At 39.1% G+C, this 20,319-nt stretch overlaps 1 protein-coding gene across 3 annotated transcripts in view; it reads left to right on the forward strand.

Annotated features, from left to right (window-relative positions):
* Positions 1-3,208: 3,208 nt before the first annotated feature.
* The window catches only part of LOC129372016 (coronin-1C-A), a 31,721-nt gene continuing 14,610 nt past the window's right edge, over positions 3,209-20,319 (forward strand). Inside the window, exons 1-2 of one of the 3 annotated variants that reach the window (XM_055048977.1) lie at positions 3,209-4,406; positions 15,359-15,555. In XM_055048977.1, coding sequence (XP_054904952.1) covers positions 3,224-4,406; positions 15,359-15,555 — 1,380 coding nt within the window. In that variant the 5' untranslated portion in view covers positions 3,209-3,223. Of the gene's footprint in view, positions 4,407-7,037; positions 7,160-15,358; positions 15,556-20,319 lie in introns of those variants that run through there. The other 2 variants (XM_055048980.1, XM_055048978.1) reach the window with 2 other exon arrangements.

The following is a 20,319-nucleotide window of genomic DNA, read 5'->3' on the forward strand; positions in this document are numbered from 1 at the left end:
CATGGTGATCAAATGATCTCTTCAAGGAGCTTGAGACGAAATAATGAACCAGTTGTTGGAGAGGAAGAATTTGCTTAAGGGAAGGAGTTTCCAACAAGTCGTAGAGTAGCTGGAAAACAACCAATAAAAGTTAATTCTTCTACTTACTGACAGCAACTTTAACCCAAACTGAAGGGGGAAAAAAATACCATAATGTCTTCTGTATTTTACTGCTATTCTGCTTTATTCTGTCTTTTTGCTGTTGGACCATGCATCTGGTTGTTAAATGGGGCTGTCAGATGAGAAGACAGCAGTCAGTCATATGTTTTCACACAAGCAGGGGATGAGGACACAGGCAGGAAGCACACTCATGCTCCAGAATGATCATTGTTTATTGTGCTGTGCCATTTTTCCTGCTTACTGCTGCAATTTTGTGATGGCAAACTCATTTAGCAATTAGCCAAAGTCATGGAAAAGTTTATGTCCTCCTTCCAGCTCCCTACTCTGGTCAAGGTTCTTCATCATGAGCAGGAGTGAAAAATACCCAGATGTCTGAGTGAAATGCTTAGTGCTAATGTATTGACTTCAGTCAATAAGCATTGATATAAAACAGAGACTGTTGCCTAAATGACATGTTGGTAAATCAGTCACGATTTATGACAGTAAGACATGAGAATAGTGGTAGTCCTTGTATGAATGGCACTCTGCAGTTGTACACCATCCCCATGTTAAATACGATCATTTAAAATTCATTTTATTTTCCTTTTAAAAAAACACTGAAATGGGAACTTACAATTAACTGGAAGTCAGACTACATTGCTGTACAATGCAGAGTACAGCAATATTTAATGTACACAACACAGGGGACGCACGCCTACTCTCTATTGATCAGACATACGAACAAAACTGGTTTAGAAAATCAAGTTTGCTGTTTGAGCCATATCACCCAAATCAAAAACGACCACTGGTGATGAGAAACACTATTTGAGATTTAATAAAAATATTTCTGAAAGACTGTTCACAAATTCAAGGAGGATATTAATCGGTTTAAATGTAGTCACTAAAACATTTTAAGGAACCGGAGTAAGATGAAACAGTAATAATAAAGAGTTGACAAACCATCTCCTTGAAAACTTTTCTTGGGTTAATGACTTGTTTAAGGCATGAATTATACTATCCTCTTAAGACTTAAACCTGCAGTAAGCAACTTTGATAAAAGATATGTTTTTTACACATTTCTTGAAACAGTTGCTGTGTCATGACAGCATAGTATGAAACAGATAACATGGGACAAAATAGACGCCCGCTGCCTTTTCCCAGAGCTAACAGTGCTAACTAGAAACAACCAATCAGAGTTAGATGGAGGATCTTAGTGCTGTCTATCTTGATCAAGTACGCACTTCTCAAACCCTCCCTCTTTCTCTCTGTTATACAGCTTCTCCCCTTCAGCACAGATTGTTGTGAATGCCAAGGTTAGTTATCACAGCCTCCTATTCTTTTCTAGAATGGCGAGTTGTTTCTCTGCCATCAGCACATTTAGCATTGTGTTCATGAGGATGATTGACAGCACTAAAACACTCCTCCTTACTCAGATTGGTTGGTTTTGAGCGGTGCATTTCTTCAGATGGCAATAGCAGCACATAGGAGGTGAAGGAGATTGAACTTTTCAATCTCTTCTGTTGCATGAGTTACGGTATGTTAGTACATTTTAAAACAAGATCTTTTTGTTGCAAGGTAACAGTGTCTTGTGTTGTTCTTTAGCACCCCAAAACAAGCAGGATGTAGGCAGAGTTCTGATCAACAGAGACAAAAAAGGGAACAGATGTAAAAAAAAAAAGAAGAAAGAAAGAAAGAAAACATAGGTGATGGAGCCCAATGCACAAGGGAGGACAGATTACCAGAATAAAGCAGAAGTAAGATCTGCAGAGATAATCAAAAACAAAGAGTTAAATTCCTTAACCAAAATAACAAACCAGCTCGCAGAATTAGCACAAAGTCAAAGTCCCAAGGAAAACAAAACTTACATCTGCCATCTGGGTCAGAAAACAGACAACCTTCTCTAACTCCAAAAATTGGACTTAATTTTAGACTCAGTTCTGGATTAAAAACCAGCAGAATTCTATCCTAACAGTTCAAACCCAGCACTTTGGTAAAACAAAATGTTGAACCTAACATTTTGGGAACACATTTGTCAAATAAGAGCAGCTTGAGTAAAACAGAGTAGGCAAATAGTACTTCAGGGCTTAGGTTCAAAGTGCTTCCAGACATTTAGCATGTGAGAGAATAATTCACTGCCTCAGTGATCTCAGGGTAACTTTATTGTCCTTCTTTGCAGATCAATATGGGGCAGAATCAGGAGAAAATTGAAGGAGGAGAACAGGATATTGATGGGAACCTGGAGGGAACTAAGATATCGCAAGAATTTGGTTTGAATGCTCATTCAGGTGAGATCACAGAGGAGGAAAGTTCATGCGACGACGAGGATGGGAAAAAGTCAGATGAGCCAGACTGTTATCAACTGAATGAGAGGCCCAGCTATGAACCGACAATAACTTCCATTGAGAGGCACGAGTGTGAGAGTCGGTACACTGCAAGGGAGGTGAGACAGGGAGGGGCTGCAGAAAAGGAGGGCGGAGGTGAACAAGGAGGAGGAGGCTGGACTGCTTCTCTGTCTCCACATGAGACTGAGAAGAACCCAGACAGCACCTCAGGAATAGACAGGCTTAAAACAACACATAGATTATCTAAAATAAACAAAAGCAAGAGGAAAACTGCAGATCACCTTCACGCATCTGCAAAGATCAGGATGGAGCAACAGGCGGAGGAAACTTCCACACTAAAAGATGACAAATCTGAGGATGCAAGCTCTTTTGGACTCTCCGAGCCAGACTCTATGATGCTGAAGAACTGCACCTACGGAGCTCATACAGGAAGTGAGTCACCACTTGTTGTGGACCTGAATGAAATTATTAGAGCTGAAGCTGGAAATGAGGAAATTAAGCTCTGCACAGGAACAGTCGGCAATTTAACTGAGAGGAAGGAACCGCCTCCAGCTCAGCCCCCACATCCTTTGGAAAACACTCTCAAGAAAGAGTCTTTATTGTACATGAGCGATACCATTCAAAGGGTAACCCCAAAGGAGAAAACAGACCTCAGTGAAAAAGAAGTAACACTGAAATATGTTTTGGGTGCCTGCTCCTTAGCTAGGCCAAAGGTGACTAATGTGTGTGACCAGGAGGCAGAGATGCAGCCTTCACCCCCAGACACAGCTGAAGCTAATGATGCAATAACGTCAGAGTCAGCACCGACTGCAGCCTTGGAAACTGAGCCAAGCTCTATTCTAGAGAAGCTCCTGAAAAGAAACAAAGCAGAGGCAACTCCATCTCTGGATAAAATAAAAGAGGTTCATACCGACACAACAGAAGATCCTGTTGATGAGGAGAAGGTCCTCCATACCACAACAGCAGCAGCAGCATCAAGCAACTGGAACAATCAGCCTGAAGATGACACAAAAATGACTCAAAGCAAACAACCTGAACCAAATCCTGCTTTAAAAGATCCCCACGATGAGAAGATGGATGTGAAACAGACTGTGGCGGCTCAAAATACAACCTCAGATTCAGTTTGTTTCCAGCCTGCAGCCAGCGGTGATGCTACGTGTGATAGCTCACTAACTGAATCACATTACCCAGGACCTAAGCACAACGATTCAACAGACAATTCAGTGAAGGCAGATGCTGAGATAAGGTCAAACACAGGCCCCTCTGAGAGCATGTCTTCAAACGGACCGCAATCAGCTGTTGCACACGAGACAGCATCATGTGAGCAGAGTGGTGTGATCGTTGAGGAGCCCAAACTTTCCTCGACTGAGTCAACAGAGAACGGTGGAGAAATTAACTCCTCTAAGAAACTTAATGGGGAGAAGACTGATGCCAGTGGAGAACCTTACGCAGTTAAGAGTGAAACCAAAACCAAAACTTCTGGCTCTGACGGAGCAGATACTCTGTTAGGGGACAGGCGGGTGGCAAAAGAGGGCCCTGAAGATGTGCCGGCTGCACCACCTGCCGATGCTGGTGCACCTCTGGTTGATGGGTTGGTTATCACACAAGAAATCAGCCAGATCCCAGCCAGCACACAATCGGATCACAACTCGGAAAATGTTCTAGCAGAGGGAGCTAAGAGAGACGGTGTCTCAATGAGAGACAAGTCCCAGAGCCCACCAAGACCCAGGCCTGTTTCCGACCTCATAAAAGAGACGATTCAGCTGCATGAGAAGTTGCAGCACCATGACCGACCCAAACCAGCAGAAGTTAAGTCTGCTGAGGAGTTGGCCCAATCCGTGAAGGTGGCGCAGATGAAAGCAGCATTTGATTCGCCTCAAAAATCCCCAGACAAGGCAGTCGAGAGGAAGCCATCAGTGAGGAGAGGTAAGAGAATCCACATTATGTCAACCACCATGCAGTGAAGGGAAAATCTGTGTCTTGTCTTTATTTTTGTTGTTGTTGTTACATTTAGATGCTTAAGTTAATCACATTTTAATATCACACAAAATTAGCCAGAGTACATACAGATAACAGTTTTCAAAGAATAATTTTATCTATTAAAAGAAATGAATTATATTTAAACTAGTTTTTCCCTGTTTATAAAAGTAGTTGCTTCCTAAACCTTTGGTTGCTCAACTCATGGCAGAAAAAATTGCCAACAGTTATTTTTGATGAAGAAACCTTTCAGCAAGAATAAAAATTGAAAAAAATACACCTTTTATTGCCAAAAGATGGACTTAGGCAAAAAAACAAAACAAAAAAACTTTAAAGAAATAGCTTCACTCTTCTTTCCAAAATAGTTTTATTTCTGCCATCTTCAAAGGTTTTTAGGCAACAATGGCCTGTTTAATTCTACAGTGTTGCAATTATATTTTGGACCAAACTTTGACTAGGCCACTCCAAAATCTTTGTTTATTTGGAGCCTGTATGAAGAGGACTTGCAAGTTTGTTTTGGACCATGTTCTTGTGGCATAACCCAAGTGGGCTTGAGCTTATGGGCCCATTTGAAAGTCTGGCATTGTTCTTCAGGATTTTCTCAAGCAGAATTAATTGTTTCATGAATGACTGCTTATTGTCCAGGTCCAGAAGAAGCAAAGCAACTCCAGACTACAAAAATCTATTTTTACTGTCAACGTAAATGCTCATTTTCTGTAATATTATGTAAGCTCTACATCAGATGTAATAGGTCGCACACCTTTCATAAAATATCAGAATTAAAAATATTTTTCTTGGCAATTGTGAAACAATCAGTCAGTAATGTTGTTGGCCTTGTAACTCTAACTTTGCTGAATCATGAACACTAACTTTAACTGAGCCATTTGAAGTCCACAGAGTTGTTCTAAATGTTTTGTAGCTTCCTGGATGAATAATTAATGCAGTCCTGGAGTAATTCTGGCAAGCTGATCACTCCTGAGAAGGTACATCCCATTTCATGTTTTCTACACGTGTGGATGTGTCTCTCTTTGTGGTTCACTGAAGTCCCAAGCTTTAGAAATGGCTCTATGGTAATTTCCAGACTAAAACATTTTCTTTTTCCTTTTTCTCATGTGCTTTGTAATATTTTAATATCAGAGCATGAGGAGTCATGTTATTTTTTGTCTAATATTTAAATTGTATTAACTGAAACCAAAGCAAAACTGCAAAAAACATTCCAAGGGGTCAAATATTTTTCACAGTGCTTTTCTAAACATGATGATCTCAAATTCTGAGTTTTAAACTCCTCAAGTTAGTAATTTCCCTGAGCTATCCATTGGATTTAGGATTTTCATTTACTCCTCCCTCTTTATATGATCACATTGATGCCAAGAAAAGTCCCTAAATCAGGATAAGACATACATTATCTTAATAGCTGGACAAAAGGTCTCCTTTCTGTGTTTATGGAATGTAAATGGCTTGATTCCCAGGCTGACCACAATCACATACATCACCTTCCCAGCTAAAATGAAGGAAGTTAAAGAAAACAGATGTTGGATCTGCTGAAAGGAGTCCACTTCACTCTGAATTAGCAGAATAACGCCATCTTGTGGGGCAGTTTTGCCCTAAATAGAAAATAGTTCCAAATAGTTTTAAACTCTTTTTGCAACACCAGGTGAGTTGTTGAATAAATAATAACATATGTGCTGTTGTTGTTTTGCTTTGACCAAAGCCATGACCAAAATGTTAATTTATTTACTAATTTATCTCTGTTGGAACTCCATTACTTTTGCAAAAAGTAAGAAAGTTATCTGTATGATATTATATATGATTATTATACTTAAAGGTTTTATATTTACACATGCAAAAAAGTATAATAATTCGAAATTACAAGGAAACCACAATGTGGATCCCATGGTACAATGCATGAAAATACTGTTTAATAATATGCATTTGTTAGTTAAAGAACAACTAATTTTATTGAACAGACAATTATTATTATTTTTTTTTTTGCTACGAATTCTCATGTTTCTCTTACTACGCAGAACTCGAGTAAACACTTTTTAAGGTATAATTTGTTTAAAAACATGTAAATAAGGAAAAACTACAGCAGCTCCAACTTTGACAATGTGTGACGTCATCAGAGACGTGCTTGGGAGGTTTGCTTTTTGATTAAGTTTTTGATGTGAACAATTCACAACGAAATAGCAGAAACTAACGATGACAGGCTGTTCTACGTGACAAACTGTACCTAAATTGAGTTTTGTACATTTTATACTAAACGATCAGTTTATATCTTACAGTGTCTATCATGCATGTACGCTATGTCTACTTTCATAATCATTAAATATCGAAGGATCTGGAAGCGATATTGAGACGTCTGGGAACCAAAAAGTCGGCTCTTGTTAAACTGAGCAAAATGTTCCGGCTCCCGGAAAAGAGCCGCAATTTTCATCACGGCAGAAAAAAAAGAGAAAGCGTGAACTCCGATCTGGTGTCACTGATTGGCTGATGAAGCTGTCTGTCAAAAAAAAAATTGGGAACAACATGACTCCTTATAAGGAGTTATGGGGGCGGGGCTTACGGCAGAGGGGCGAAAGAGCACAGAACTGCTTGTTGTGTCAGCAGCGGCTCCGGTAGAGGGAGGAATAAAGTGGGATTCGCGTTTGGCTGTGTTCTATCATTTACCATTCAGGAATACCTTCATCCCCCTCCCTAGGTAGGTGGGTAATATACTGTTTTATTTTAGTGTTTTTATACGTGTATTTTTACCTTGCATTGGCTCTCTGCTCTTCTTTTCCCCCACCTAACCACAGCAGTCCAGACAGGAAAGTGCATGCGCTAGCTAAAATGAATCGGGACAGTCGGTTTAATGGGAATTGTTTCTTAGCTAGCGGCGGCCTTTAAAACAAGCTATCAACCCACATCTTTGAGAACCTCCCAATCAAAAGGCAAATGAATTACATGTCTGGGTGCAGTGTTTGTCCTTTGGACAACTCCTGAAGGTGAAATGTGCTGTTGTTCGTTATTGAACGGGGTGGGGTAGGCTAACCGTAGTGCGGCAGCAAAACTTATCTCCGGAACGATATATCCACACGCAGACCGAGGTGCAGTCAGCACAACCGCGCCCCGGCCCCTGGCTTTCTCCCCGAACCGAACAATTGCTTCTCCGTACAGAAATATGCAGCGGTTAACTCTCGTATTTTCCGCAGACCGTTAGAATGAAATCACATATCCTCGGTAAAATGTCTCCGTCGAGATGCGTACTTCGGACTTGATCCACGAACAGCGAGGTTCAGGGAGGAAGGGGGAGCGACTTCACGGCCGCTTTCCCAGCTGGATGCAAACGCTACATCCTCCACCCGCTCTGCTTCTTTTAGTGATCACACGTGGAGAATTGTTGGTGTGAAATCCATAATCTCAGGACAGACGAGGGGAAATATCTTGAGTTTGCGTCTTGGGGGAGTTCAGGCAGCTGTAGTTTTCTGAAACAAGCCCAATCAGAAGTGATAATAAATATTTGAGTTTGAGTATCCTACTGTGATCAAATCAAGCTGAGATGATGGTGTACCATTTACATTTTATGCTGAGGACGTTTTTATGCTCATTCTTGACCAGTTTAATTCTTTTGTATTCTTTGTTTCGTTTCAGATGTACAATTAGAATAAGTGGCTGACACAACATAATTACCCCCTGGAATCAATAAGTATTTTGATTCAATGAATGAATGAATGATTGGCCTAGCTATCGTAGATTCTTTAGTAAAGTATGTCATAGTCTTCATTTTTTTTTTGCATGTTTCTTGTCCACAAGTGTAGCATAGTTTAGTCTGTAATAATTGTTTTGACTGCCAGAAAGATGTACATTTGCCTTCTTCGCTGAAATGGGTTACTACTCTCTAGGGTTAGATTAATCAATTAATCTAACCCTTCTTGAACGTTGCTGTGAGTTTCAACGGAGGTAAAGGCTGACCGAGAGGGCACCCGGGGGTCAACAGTAGTACGACTGTGTTTGGATTTGTTAGCCGTCTCTGCTGGTTATGGTGCGGCACGAAACCTTTAGAAGTGCACAACCTGTCTTCCTGTGGCTTTGTGGACTGAGGAAGTGGGTCAGGAAGCGGAGGCAACCAAGCAGAAGATGTAATGGAGGGCTTGGTCCTGTGGACTGCAGCATGACGTTAGGGCCGTGGTTAACTTCTGAACGCGTTTAAGAATTGACATGACAGTGATGTGTGTGTTTGCCATACGTGCTAACTGAGTGTGTGGGAAAAAAAAATTGCATAATAAGGCACTTTATTAAAACAACAAAACCTCCGTCTGCTAGAACATGTTCTTTGGAAAGAACGGACTTGTCTCGTCGTCATAGATTGCATTCTTCAAACATGTATGACATACCTCAGGTGGTGTCCAGTCTTGTCTGATTTTAATCAATGGAAAAAAAAATTCTTTTCATTTGTTTTTTTTTTAAACACAAATGGAAAGGAACAGATCGTGAACAACAGACTCGGCTGCTGTTTCCTTTTAAACTTGTGGATTAGGCGGACCTTAATCTGCTAAATTTTCACACAGCATGCAGACACTTTGAATCAAAAATATTTGCGCTGCTAAAAGATACAGCTACAAGATACATCAGTGTGTCCAATAAATCAACTGCTTGGATGAAATATTTGGAATGTTGTATTATTTGGGCTGCAATGTTTTTAAAACTCTGATTACTAATAATATCCACTTGGATGGTCCATTACCATTACCTCTGAAATGGATTTCAGTGACAAAGATCCTAAAGTTGACAAAATGTTGGTGATATCAGTAATTGTGTGAATGTGGGTTAGTAGCAATCAGAATCAGCAATATTTTTCTAAATATTATGCAGCCTGTATGAAAACTAACCAGGAGAACATGGCTGCATTTAAGTTAATTTCTTAATCTATTAGCTTTTTTTATTCCATTGATGAACATGTTATTGGACTGGTTTTAGTTTCTTTCATTTATTTTTTTAATGACCCTTCACTGACTGTTCTTACAGTGTGTTTTAATGCCGTCGTATTGTCCAGGACATCCTTGTAAATGAGATTTATCATTACAATGGGTCTTTCCTGATATAAATGCAGACATTTTTTTGTCACTAAATGAACCATAGATATTTACATGTTTGACATAATGTCTCCTTATTGAAGCATAGAGGTTATGCTGTATTGTGAATGGCTGAATCATCTCTGATTCTTGTCCTCTTTCAAGCCTCACAGTTCAGGCAGGAGCACAATCATTTCTTGCATTGTCTCCCACCAAAACCAGTGACGTGTTGAAACGGAGTGCTGTTTTGTGCATAATTCATTAAGGAAAGAGGGAAGTGGCTGATCAGGAAGAGGAGGTGACTGCTTTGTACTTAGTACTTTTTTTTTTTCTTAGGATCTAAGCTGTAAGCAGGCAGATGTTCTACTTACGTGGCTTTTCATTCAGTTGCAACTTGATACATGTGCACACACTGTTGCCGGCGAAAAACACAACCTTTTCCTGTTTTGATTGGTTTTGCGTTACTATAAAGTGATCCCTGTAAACCGGGACTTGAGTAGGATAAGAAGTTTAAGATTTAGTTTTAAGACTCTCAAAGCAGAAAGTTGAAGTGAAAAAGGAGGGGATTGAGCTTAAACCGTAGTCAGTTTCACTCTAAACATCCAGACCTTATCTAGTCCATTTTTTCATGTCTGAACCGAAGGAGTCTGTTATTCCTGTTAAGGAAAGAGGAAGTTAAGGGCTGAAAATGCATTTGTATATATTAGTTTCTGAATAACTGGCAAACTGTCCACTGTATAACCTATTTATAGCCCAGCAATAAGGCTTTCCCTGGTGGAGTACAGATTGGAAAAAAAGGTGATGGATTAAGTATTGGAAATATTTCTGACTGGTTGTTGCCTTACTTGTCAGTATGGTACTCTATCACAGTCATGTGCCGTTGAGCAGAGCTGGGAAAAAAAAAGTTCCTTATCTGTGATTTAGTGGAATCTGACTGGAATCTGGTTTCCAAAGCGGCCTGTGGCCTCACTTACAGGAAGAGGATTTATCTGCCAGTTATCTGTGGTCTTAGTAACAAAAAGGCAAAGAACAGACACAATGTGGAGCGCTCTGAGGTGGCATCACGGAAGTGTGTGTTGTGACAGGGGAAGCTAAGTGTGGGTGAAATAAGTCTGTAAGCATTTTTAAGTTGGGACTCAATAAAGATGAAAGCAAAACACTAACAGAACTTACAGATTTCTGTTGCTGTTGTCAGCTGGATGCAACTCAGACTAGGGCACTTGTGACGTTCACATTTCTTTGTAGTTATTACATCAATTTAAACAATTATCTGGTTCACTTTGAATGTCTATTGACCTTCCCTGGGCTTTGAGAGAAATTAGCTGTCTGTGTTATATCTGCAAATCCATTTGTCAGCCATTGCATTCGAGTTCAAGAATACCATTTTAAATAGTTGATTTTTGTGAACTTTGTACATTTTTAACTAAAACAGTGTCTTAAGTGTTCATATTAGAGCACTTAGCAATGTTTATAGAAGTTGCAAACAATTTTCCTTAATGCATTGTGAGTTCAGCTTTGTAGAGTGCGTGAATAAATGGCAATCGCATGGAAAATGTCATCAGTGAAGTTTGATTGTTTTTGTCTTGAATAAAGAAGACTAAACATTACCATAGCTGGATTTTTAAAATGTGATTCTTCTGGAATTTTAGACATTGTGTCCATAAGCCCTTCAGTTCATAAATCAAACTATGGCATAACATCTGAAATAGCTTTAAAAATGGCAGCAGTAATATCTTCAATGTAACAAAAAATAGCATATTAGTCATTTGCTATGCTTTAGGTTTGTCTTAAAAATGCCTCTTTCAAATAAATGACATAAAAATAGATTTCAGAATATCTTTGCTTTAGGGTAGCACAAGCCTAGCAAGCTGATGTTGGTTGGTTAGTCATGTTATTTTCTTTGGTAGACGTCCTGCTGCTGATTGCTTGACAAACATGCCACTCTTAGCTTGGCAGCTGCAGTTATAAAACAGGAATGGCGCTCTTTTAGATTCCACACCTGTTTTTCATTATCAAAAATATTTTCAGACTGATGAGAATTTGTCTCAATTGTAACAGAGTCAAAAGTGTGATAGCCTTTCTGCATCCTGCTGACAAGCAGTTGGCAGCGATAGTTGGGGGAGGAGCTATATTGAATTACCTTATAGCTAACTCGAGTTACTCTACTGGTTTTACTGGCGAATGTATTTTAAAGCCTTGTTATTATGTTTGTTTTTAAGCAGCACATAACTTCAGCAAAGGTTGCAGCAAATATGTTCTGACACTAAGCTCGCACTCTAGATCTGTACTTCAAGGTTTGATTAAAGTTAAAGTACAGGAAAAGGACAACATATTTTCAGACTTAACTTTTCTATGCGCTAAGTTTGGTGATAATTCATTACTACAGTATTTTGCTATCAAAATGCTTTGTGTCTGAAGGGACAGAAATGGCCTTTGCACTATAAACGTTAAAACAACTAATATCTTCCTGCGCTGGCTAACCAAAAGCAACATATTTGTTTTCTAGTTGTCTTGTTCTGTTTTGGAGCCAAACTTCCTATTTTTATATTTAACTTTACTTATAAAAGCAGGCATCGGTCTGTAAAGGAAGTGGGTGATGTTTAATGTGGTGATGTCTCTTTTTGCGGGAATATCAAATTAAAAATTTTTAGCAAAAGTATTTTCCTGCAGACCAGAGAACATGTTTGTGTATTTTTTGTCTAATACAACTCGTAGATAACAATGTACTTGATGCTTACGTAGTTAGGTATTTAAATAAGATCAACACTCCTACTACAAAGAAACAGATTGTGATGATAAAATTGAAATTAAATCCTCTATAACCCTGATGGACAGATTATTCCTTATCGATCAATTGCCTGTTTTGACAGATTATCCATCCTTTTTAATATATCGCTATAGGCTATTGTTTCTTCACCCACCTTTAGCAGATAGTGTGATTCTCAATTACTCTCCCCTTCTGCCTTTGGGATATTTTTTTTCAATCAAAACAGATAAAGTTCTATAAATTGACACAGTTTAAATTACTTTTTCTTTACAGTCCATAAAAACTATCATTGAAGAGATTAGTGCGATGCTTTTACAAATAAATTTGAATTTATTTCTGTGAAAAATTTTGTTGAACAAAGTTTCACAGTGTTGGAAACAAATAAATGCTGGACATCTGGTGCAGTGAGAAACTTCATGTCTCCACTTTAGGATCTTTAATGCACATCCCTCTTCTCTGACTGAAAACACAGTGAGGATTACCACTGTTACAAAAATGTGTTGTTTTCTGGTTCTATCGGCGACCAGATGTTCATTTAGGTAACACAAGGTGTCCTCAGGGATTCTTTACACATATACATGAAAGACCAAAACATTTAGCTGTTTGTCTTCTGTAGGGTTTTCAAGAAATTAGCCAAACATCATAAATTGCAAGGAGAAAAACATAGATTTGAGGTGAATATACAGCTGCTTTTATGACATAACTAGGTAATAAATCGAGATCCAGCTATATAGGACTAGTCAGATGCAAATAATTTGATTATTAAGCTTTTAACTTTTCTAATATATCATCACATTTTTGCTTTACTGTGTTGGTTCATCTATTGTGTACACACAGTTACCAGCGTAGTCAGAGGACTGTTGCTTGTGTCCTGTGGTCATTGGGGCAAGAGACGAGGGACATCCCTGACAGGTCAGAAGTCATTCACAGGACAACATGAAGACACTGGACCAGCAACCACGTGCATACACACTTACTCATAAGATCAATTTTGAGAGACCATTCAACCTAACATGTATGTTTGTCAACTCTGGCAAGAAGCCAGAGTATCCATATTTGGTCTGGAGGAGGGCTGCTAAAACAAGGAAGCTGGAGCATGTTCGAGTCTTGGTGAAAGGTTTTTAAATGGACAGATCACCTCACTCTCTTGAATTTACTATTGGGCCATTTTTTGCCTTTTGGAGGTCATATTGTAGTTTAACTTTGTGTCTGCACCAAAAGTCTTTTAGCTCGTTGACCTCTGGTCTTGGTGGTAGATGTACCTATTTTTGTAATTCCTTTTCTTTTTGTTCTTTCAATTCTCTGCATCACACACCTGTGGAAGTTGTAAACGTTGCATTGAATGATTTGCTGATGTCCTGTAAAACACTACACCGCCACCCCCTTTGGAAACCGAAGGCCAGTTTTTCCTGTCTCACCAGCTCTGGTTTAGTTGAGCTGTACTTTTAACAGTTGCTCTTCAAAGGAACCTGAAAAGCCTTTCTTGGTTCATACAGCGGGTGCAGAGAGAAATTAGTTCAAGGGGAAACGACAAGAAAAAAAAGTTATCTATATTTAAAAAATCCTTCCCAGTGAGACTTTTTCTCCTTTATCCCCGTCTCAAGCCTCCTGGCTACCACCAGCATTCATCATAATCTGATCTGAAGGCAGTTGTGTCATCACATCTCAATTCTTTAATGCAGGCACCAACATGTTGTCCCTTGTCAAAAATGTCCTCAGGTCAGTGTTATTTTCTTCGACCGTTTCACCTTCGTTGAGCAGAATGACGTCTGACTTCCTTGGAGCTGCCTTGTGTACGTGTGCAGACATTCCTGACGATCAGACGACACAGTCAACGCGACAATCTGCAGATTTCATATTGGATACATGAGAGAAGCGGTTTATAAATGATCACAATGCATTTATGTTTACTTTTTCACTTGTTTTGATGCTTTGCCGACCTGTGTGGAAGCTAATTGTGCAGTTTGGGTTAAAAGGTGCGACAAGCCTGAGTTTTATGTCGCATAAGTGGATATTGGTGTAAGCAAACAAGCCCCACCCCACGCTATCGCTTGATTACCATCCCACATGACTTTTGTTTTATGGAAGCGTTGGGTCACTCCCCTCTACTAGCAGAATCAACATGCTTCTTGTGTTGCAATTCTTGTTTTGTGTCAGAAAACAAACCACAGCAGCTTAAGTCACATTCTTTATCTCTCCTCATTGCTGATTCTTTTCTTTTTGTCCACATGTAGGCACACAATGGGAAAACCACCTGCAAAACATGTCCCACATCCTGTGGGTCGTTTCGGTTGTGGTGACTCAGCCTGGAAATGCGTTTGTGGGGCGTATCAAAGGAATTTTCAAAATAAGATGCGAGGAGATTGTGAAAGTGGTTTATGGAAGTTGTCTCTGTGGGTTATAGGTGAAGTCGGACCGGTTTGTTTTTTTTCCTTTCTTTTTTTTCATTTTAATCCGATGTTGGCCAGCTTTCCATTATCTTTGGAATTGGTGTGTTATTGCAGAGAGAGCTGTGGGACCTGATCCTCTGAATGAGCATGTTTTCCAGAGCTCTTGTCTGCCAGCAGATTTTTGTCTTGGTGAGGATTTTCCCTGAAACAACCACAAAGTCTTTTTGTTTGGGTTGGGTATGGCATATCCTCTTCTGGAAGTAGACCTTTCTGTCCTGTTCCACTAATAAACATTCTTGTTTAATATTTGACCTACTGGCAGATGGGACCCTAAAATAACTAGGAAACTTGTATAAAGGCTTTAAGACATTAAACTTTTTTTTTCCCCCAGGAAATACATGTACAATTTACTTAACATTGGATTGCTTTCAGCTGTCAAAATAACCATTGACAATATGTTTAAAAAACACAGTAGCCCAACACATCTACATTTATGTTACTTTCAAGTGAAAAATAGAAATGTTTTCAGTTTGCAGTAAGGAGTTCACCGAAGTTTGAACGTCTTAAATATTTTGCTCTCCTCATTACAACTCTGCTGAATTTGTTGCTTTTCTTTATATTCATTCATTTCAGCAAAGCGAGCCTCAATTTGATAGATGTTGCATATAACTTTTTTTCTTTCCCCCCCTGCAGATATGAGACGAGTTGTACGACAGAGCAAATTCCGTCATATCTTTGGCCAAGCGGTGAAGTATGACCAATGCTACGATGACATTCGGGTCTCAAGGGTCACATGGGACAGCTCCTTCTGTGCAGTCAACCCCAAGTTTGTTGCCATAATTATTGAGGCCAGTGGTGGAGGAGCTTTTCTCGTACTCCCTCTTCATAAGGTAATTTTTTTTGTGGCTTTGAAAGAAGATGGAGAGTAGATAATTTTTTTTTGCTTAAAGTCTGATTTCTGGCTTGACAGTAGATTATAGGTCATACCTTCGTTCTGAGATTTTTGAAAGGGTTAAAACATTTTGCATATCCAGCGTGTTTCATGAAAGGCAGAGCTTGTTGAAAGCTAAAAAGGCTGAAACTGAGCAACTCTGTGCTCTAATCAGTCTTTAACTTATGCTTTATTTCGCAGCCTGTACGTCTTAATTTGTCACAGAAAATATGACTTTCTTTTTCCGACTAGAATTTTCAAACCCTCACTGATGAAGAAAACTTGTTAACTTCATATTTCCTTTCCCGTCAAGTGCCCTGGTTGGGCTTGTGCTAATCGATGACATTTTTTTTTCCAGTGCATCCTTATCTTGAGCTTAAGGAAGTTTGATTATCCTGTTGGTGTTGCGTAAATATGATTACTTTATTGTCAAGTTAAATTGAACACATATTTGGATGAATGCAAATAGTTATTTTAAACAGATGCACTGGTTAGTTTCCACTTTTTTTTTTTTTTTTTTTTGTAATAAAACAGCTGGTCATTTGTAACGAGCACTACCTCGTTTCTGCTGAACCATCCCATTGGTGTATTCTGGGATTAATGTTTACCAGCAGCCTGCTTGACACGCCCTTATGTGTAAACCTGAAAGTACTCCAAAGCTCTGAAGTTAACAGTGCCCTGATTCTTTTCTCCATATAAGGAATCGCTCCTAAGATTTAAGACTTTTGTTGGGCAAAAGTCTTAAATCTTTTTAAGAGCATCATGATGCAAACAAAGTAACTGCATGTACTTGCTTTTTGTCTTTAAATGTGCTGTCATAATGGGATTAATTAATGTGTGGCAGAGGTTAAACCACATCTTAAACCGCCCTGTGTCCTATTTAAAAGCAAAAACCCCAAACCCTTAGATGTCGTTATATTATGGTTAATGGCGGGTAACTGTTTAGCCTCTTGTTTCTTTTCAGCAGAGACAGACACTGGCGAGGTGGCAAGTTCTAACACTATGAGTGACATAAGCACTGCAATCTGTTGACAGATCTGCCCAAAGTCTGTAATTAGTGTACAGTGGTACTCTGCCATGTCATATGAGAAGGATCCTACATGGGAACTGGATCCTCAGGGCTGTCATCGCACAGCTTACACCTCTCAGCACCTCATTCAATGCAGGGCTTGTGCTGGAGGTGGGCTGTGGGCTCAGGGCTTTCACGTCCCTACTGCCCTTCTTTCTGCGTCTATCTTTGTGTGAGTTGCCCTCTGCATGCCATGTAAATGCACAGCAGTGGTGCAGCCAGAGAACAAACTGTGCTTTCATGACTACATCTGCTGCTGAAGAAAAACCCGGGCAATTACCTCAAATCAGACAGTGGGAAAAACCGATACATTTTCAGACCGCTGTGCATTTACGTTGATGGACTTGAACTTGAAAGACCAGTCCTTCAACTATAGCGTTTGACCTATTCATTGAGAAACTGGAGCTGGAAGGGAACACTATCTTTCAGAAGAACTTTGTATGTATCCTATGACTTAAGACAGTTTGCGGAGTACAGGAAATGAGCCAGGTTCACAATTTGGCTAGTGAAAATGTTTTACCAAGTTGAATGCTGCTCCCCCCCATTTTTCCTTCTTTAATTTTTGCTTTTTTATAGTTCATTTCAACCTTTTATTATTGTACAATTCTTAAATAGGTTTCTGAGTTATAATTGGAAAAAAATAAAACTATGTAGCGTCATGAGGCTGTACAGTTCTCAGAAGTGGGACAAAACTGCTCCTGCTAACAGTAGAAACAGTAAATCAAACCTGGACTCTGTATGGGTAATGTTCCAATCAACCAAAATTTAATTTCAGAAAACCAGAATTTCATAAAAATATAAATTTAAGTAATTAATTTTATTTCATTGCACACTGTTAATGATACTCTACAAGTTTTGATGCTGACATTTTTTTGCAGCAACAAGCTAATTTTTGTTGCGAAAAACATTCTATTTTATTACAATGGTCATGTTGCAACTTCCTTGATGAGGACAAAACTAATTCCTGCAGTAAATGAAAATTTACCTTTATAAAAATAGAAAATGTAAAGGTTTCTTCCTTGTAACCTTTAGTGTAGTTTTGTTTTCATACTAACAAAACTACACAGCAGCAACACCATACAATTTCTGTGTGTATGTATATATTTTTAATGATGAACTGCAGCAGCAGGATAATCTGTTATGTTTAATTAATTTTTTTACCCCCACATCGGTGGATTGTGATATGGATTCAATCAACCTGTGGCTGTGATTAGGTCCCTCCAGGAAGTTGTCATGTTGCGATCGCAACCATTAACGTAAATTCACTTTTCATTTGCGCGAACATGCAATTTTTGCAACTCAACTAAATTTTAAACTGGTAGATCATTTCTGATTTAATTTCCTGTTTCACAACGTCCAAGGCGTCTTTAAACGCATCGCGAGCGTTCATAGGCTGTGACGCTGGTTATACCTGTGGATCTGATCAGCGAAGGAAGAGCTCCATGATCTGTCATGTTCAGCAACTAGCCAGAGCCAAAAAGCAAAAAGACTTTGCCGTTTTCTTCCAAACAAACTGTGTAAGTTGAGTAATCATTAATCTATTTTAGTTTATAATATTAAGTTGGTTAAGAAGAATAGTAATATTATCCATTTTATACCCCTTGCTTGTTAATGCCAGGAATAAATCCAATCCTCTTTAATTTCTGAAGTTATGCTCTCTGTTGCTTTCCACATACTTAACAGAAATGTTTGTCACAATAGAAAGATCAGTCAGGGAGGAGACATTAGACCAGAGTTCCAGCAGCAGGACGATGATGCAGGGTCTTCTAAGGTAAGGAGGGATTGTAATTGATGAGAAAAAGAGAAGAAAAGAGGTTATGTGCAACAATTGAAACTTTTTTGTAATGCCATGGCAAAAATAAAGCTGTAACTAAATGTTTTAACTGTGTGCTAGGACTCTTGTGAAAGACATCTTTGATCTCCCAGGGTTTTATCCTGGTTAAAAAAAAGTTTTAAGTAAGAATCTTACTTAAACCTTCGACTGCAACTTTTTGAAAAAGGTGCCACAAAATCTGTAATTTTAGGCTGCATCAATCACAAAAAAACATTGCAGCATCCTGGAGGGACTGGTTAAGGGAGCCTGGGTTGCTTTAATAGTGGCCGAATGTCACGTTGGATTTCCTGTATCTCATATTCCTCTTGACCCCACAGAAACTGAGGCTTGGGTCAAGAGCGTTTGTTTGCCAAACAAGATCAGTGATGGACATTAAACCAGACGTGGTTTAATGTCTGGTTTAATTTTCCACCTGGAAAATTAAATCTGCATCTAAAGAGAATTTTGACCCATTGAGCAACTGGGTAGTCATTTCACTCTTTAGCTCTAATAGAGATCTGAAGTGTTATCTCTGGTTCTTGACTGGTTTAACATGGCTGAGATTGTCTCCTGGATGCGGCTGCTGTTTGGTGGCCATTAAAGAAGTGACTCTATTCGGCATCTGTTGCTTGTGAGCATTTCTGTGAGTTGGCATAGCTTCACAATACTCACGGCTGTGTTTTTTCTTGTTGCTTGTGCCAACTTTCTCTTGCACTTTTTTCTTCCACTTAACTTTCTTTTTCTTTTGTTAAAGCACTCTGTGAAACCCAACTTTGTTGATCTTCTATGTTTTACCCTCTTTGTGGAAGAAGTTGATCATATGGACACGTATAGAGTTTTCTTAATCATTGTGTAGGTCATTGTTAAATTATACATTAATTTTTATTATTAAGTGTTGCTCTACTTTCCGGTTCCCCTTTGCGGTGAGCCACAATCAATGCTTAAAATGTGTGTATTGAGACTTTGTAAATAATTATTTATTGAATGACGAGGACAACTGTGAGACTAACCTACCGAAAATGTGATTTATTTGGGTTTTGTTTTATTTTAGTGCTGTCACTGCTGCAGTCTTCTCACCCTGTCCCATCTCTGATGCATCTGTTCTGTTAGCCCATCTGCTTGTGCTTTGTAGCTGTACGTCTCTATAGGCAGCCAGCTGCTCTGGGCCTTTGTCCTGCACTTACTCCCTCTGAAGCCTTTTGTCATTTTTGCATTTTAGTATCGGGAGGAGGGGCTGGAGGTTTAGTTTGCTCAGAGAAGTATGATCATGCTCCTTCCCCCTTCACAATTAAACCAGTCATTGTTATAGTGGCATAACAATCAGAGTTTGAAGAAATGTCTTTATACATTCCTATGTTCTCATATATCTATTTTTTTTTTCAAATTAGGAATTTTAGTGTCAAAAATAATTCAGAGGTACTTGAAGGTTTTTGAGTAAACTTGAAGCCTCATTTTGTGATGGGATGGCTCTTTGTTTGACTCCCTAGGCTGTGGGTTAATGCAGCAGGTTCCCCCGACTCAGCACATATATGATTATTGCTATTCAACAAGAGTATATATATGTATACTCATGCATACATGCACACACACACACACACACACAAGGGGGATCAGATGTCCAGCTATACGGATTTCTTTTCTTGTCCCTCACGCTTTGAATCTCCACTTCTCATTCTTAGTTGAACACCAGCTAATTTATTCCCTGATTTCCATATGAAGGAAGTTGTGGGAGTGATGGCAACTAGCAAGTATTTAGTGATTCCTTTCTGTATGTGCTTAAATAGAAAAGCGGAGTTATTCCAAATACTTTGATTTAAATCTGCGGAAAAAAATTGACAGTG

This window comes from Poeciliopsis prolifica, unplaced genomic scaffold, assembly GCF_027474105.1.
Source record: "Poeciliopsis prolifica strain line A6 unplaced genomic scaffold, Auburn_PproV2 SCAFFOLD028, whole genome shotgun sequence".
Taxonomy (NCBI): Eukaryota; Metazoa; Chordata; class Actinopteri; order Cyprinodontiformes; family Poeciliidae; genus Poeciliopsis; species Poeciliopsis prolifica.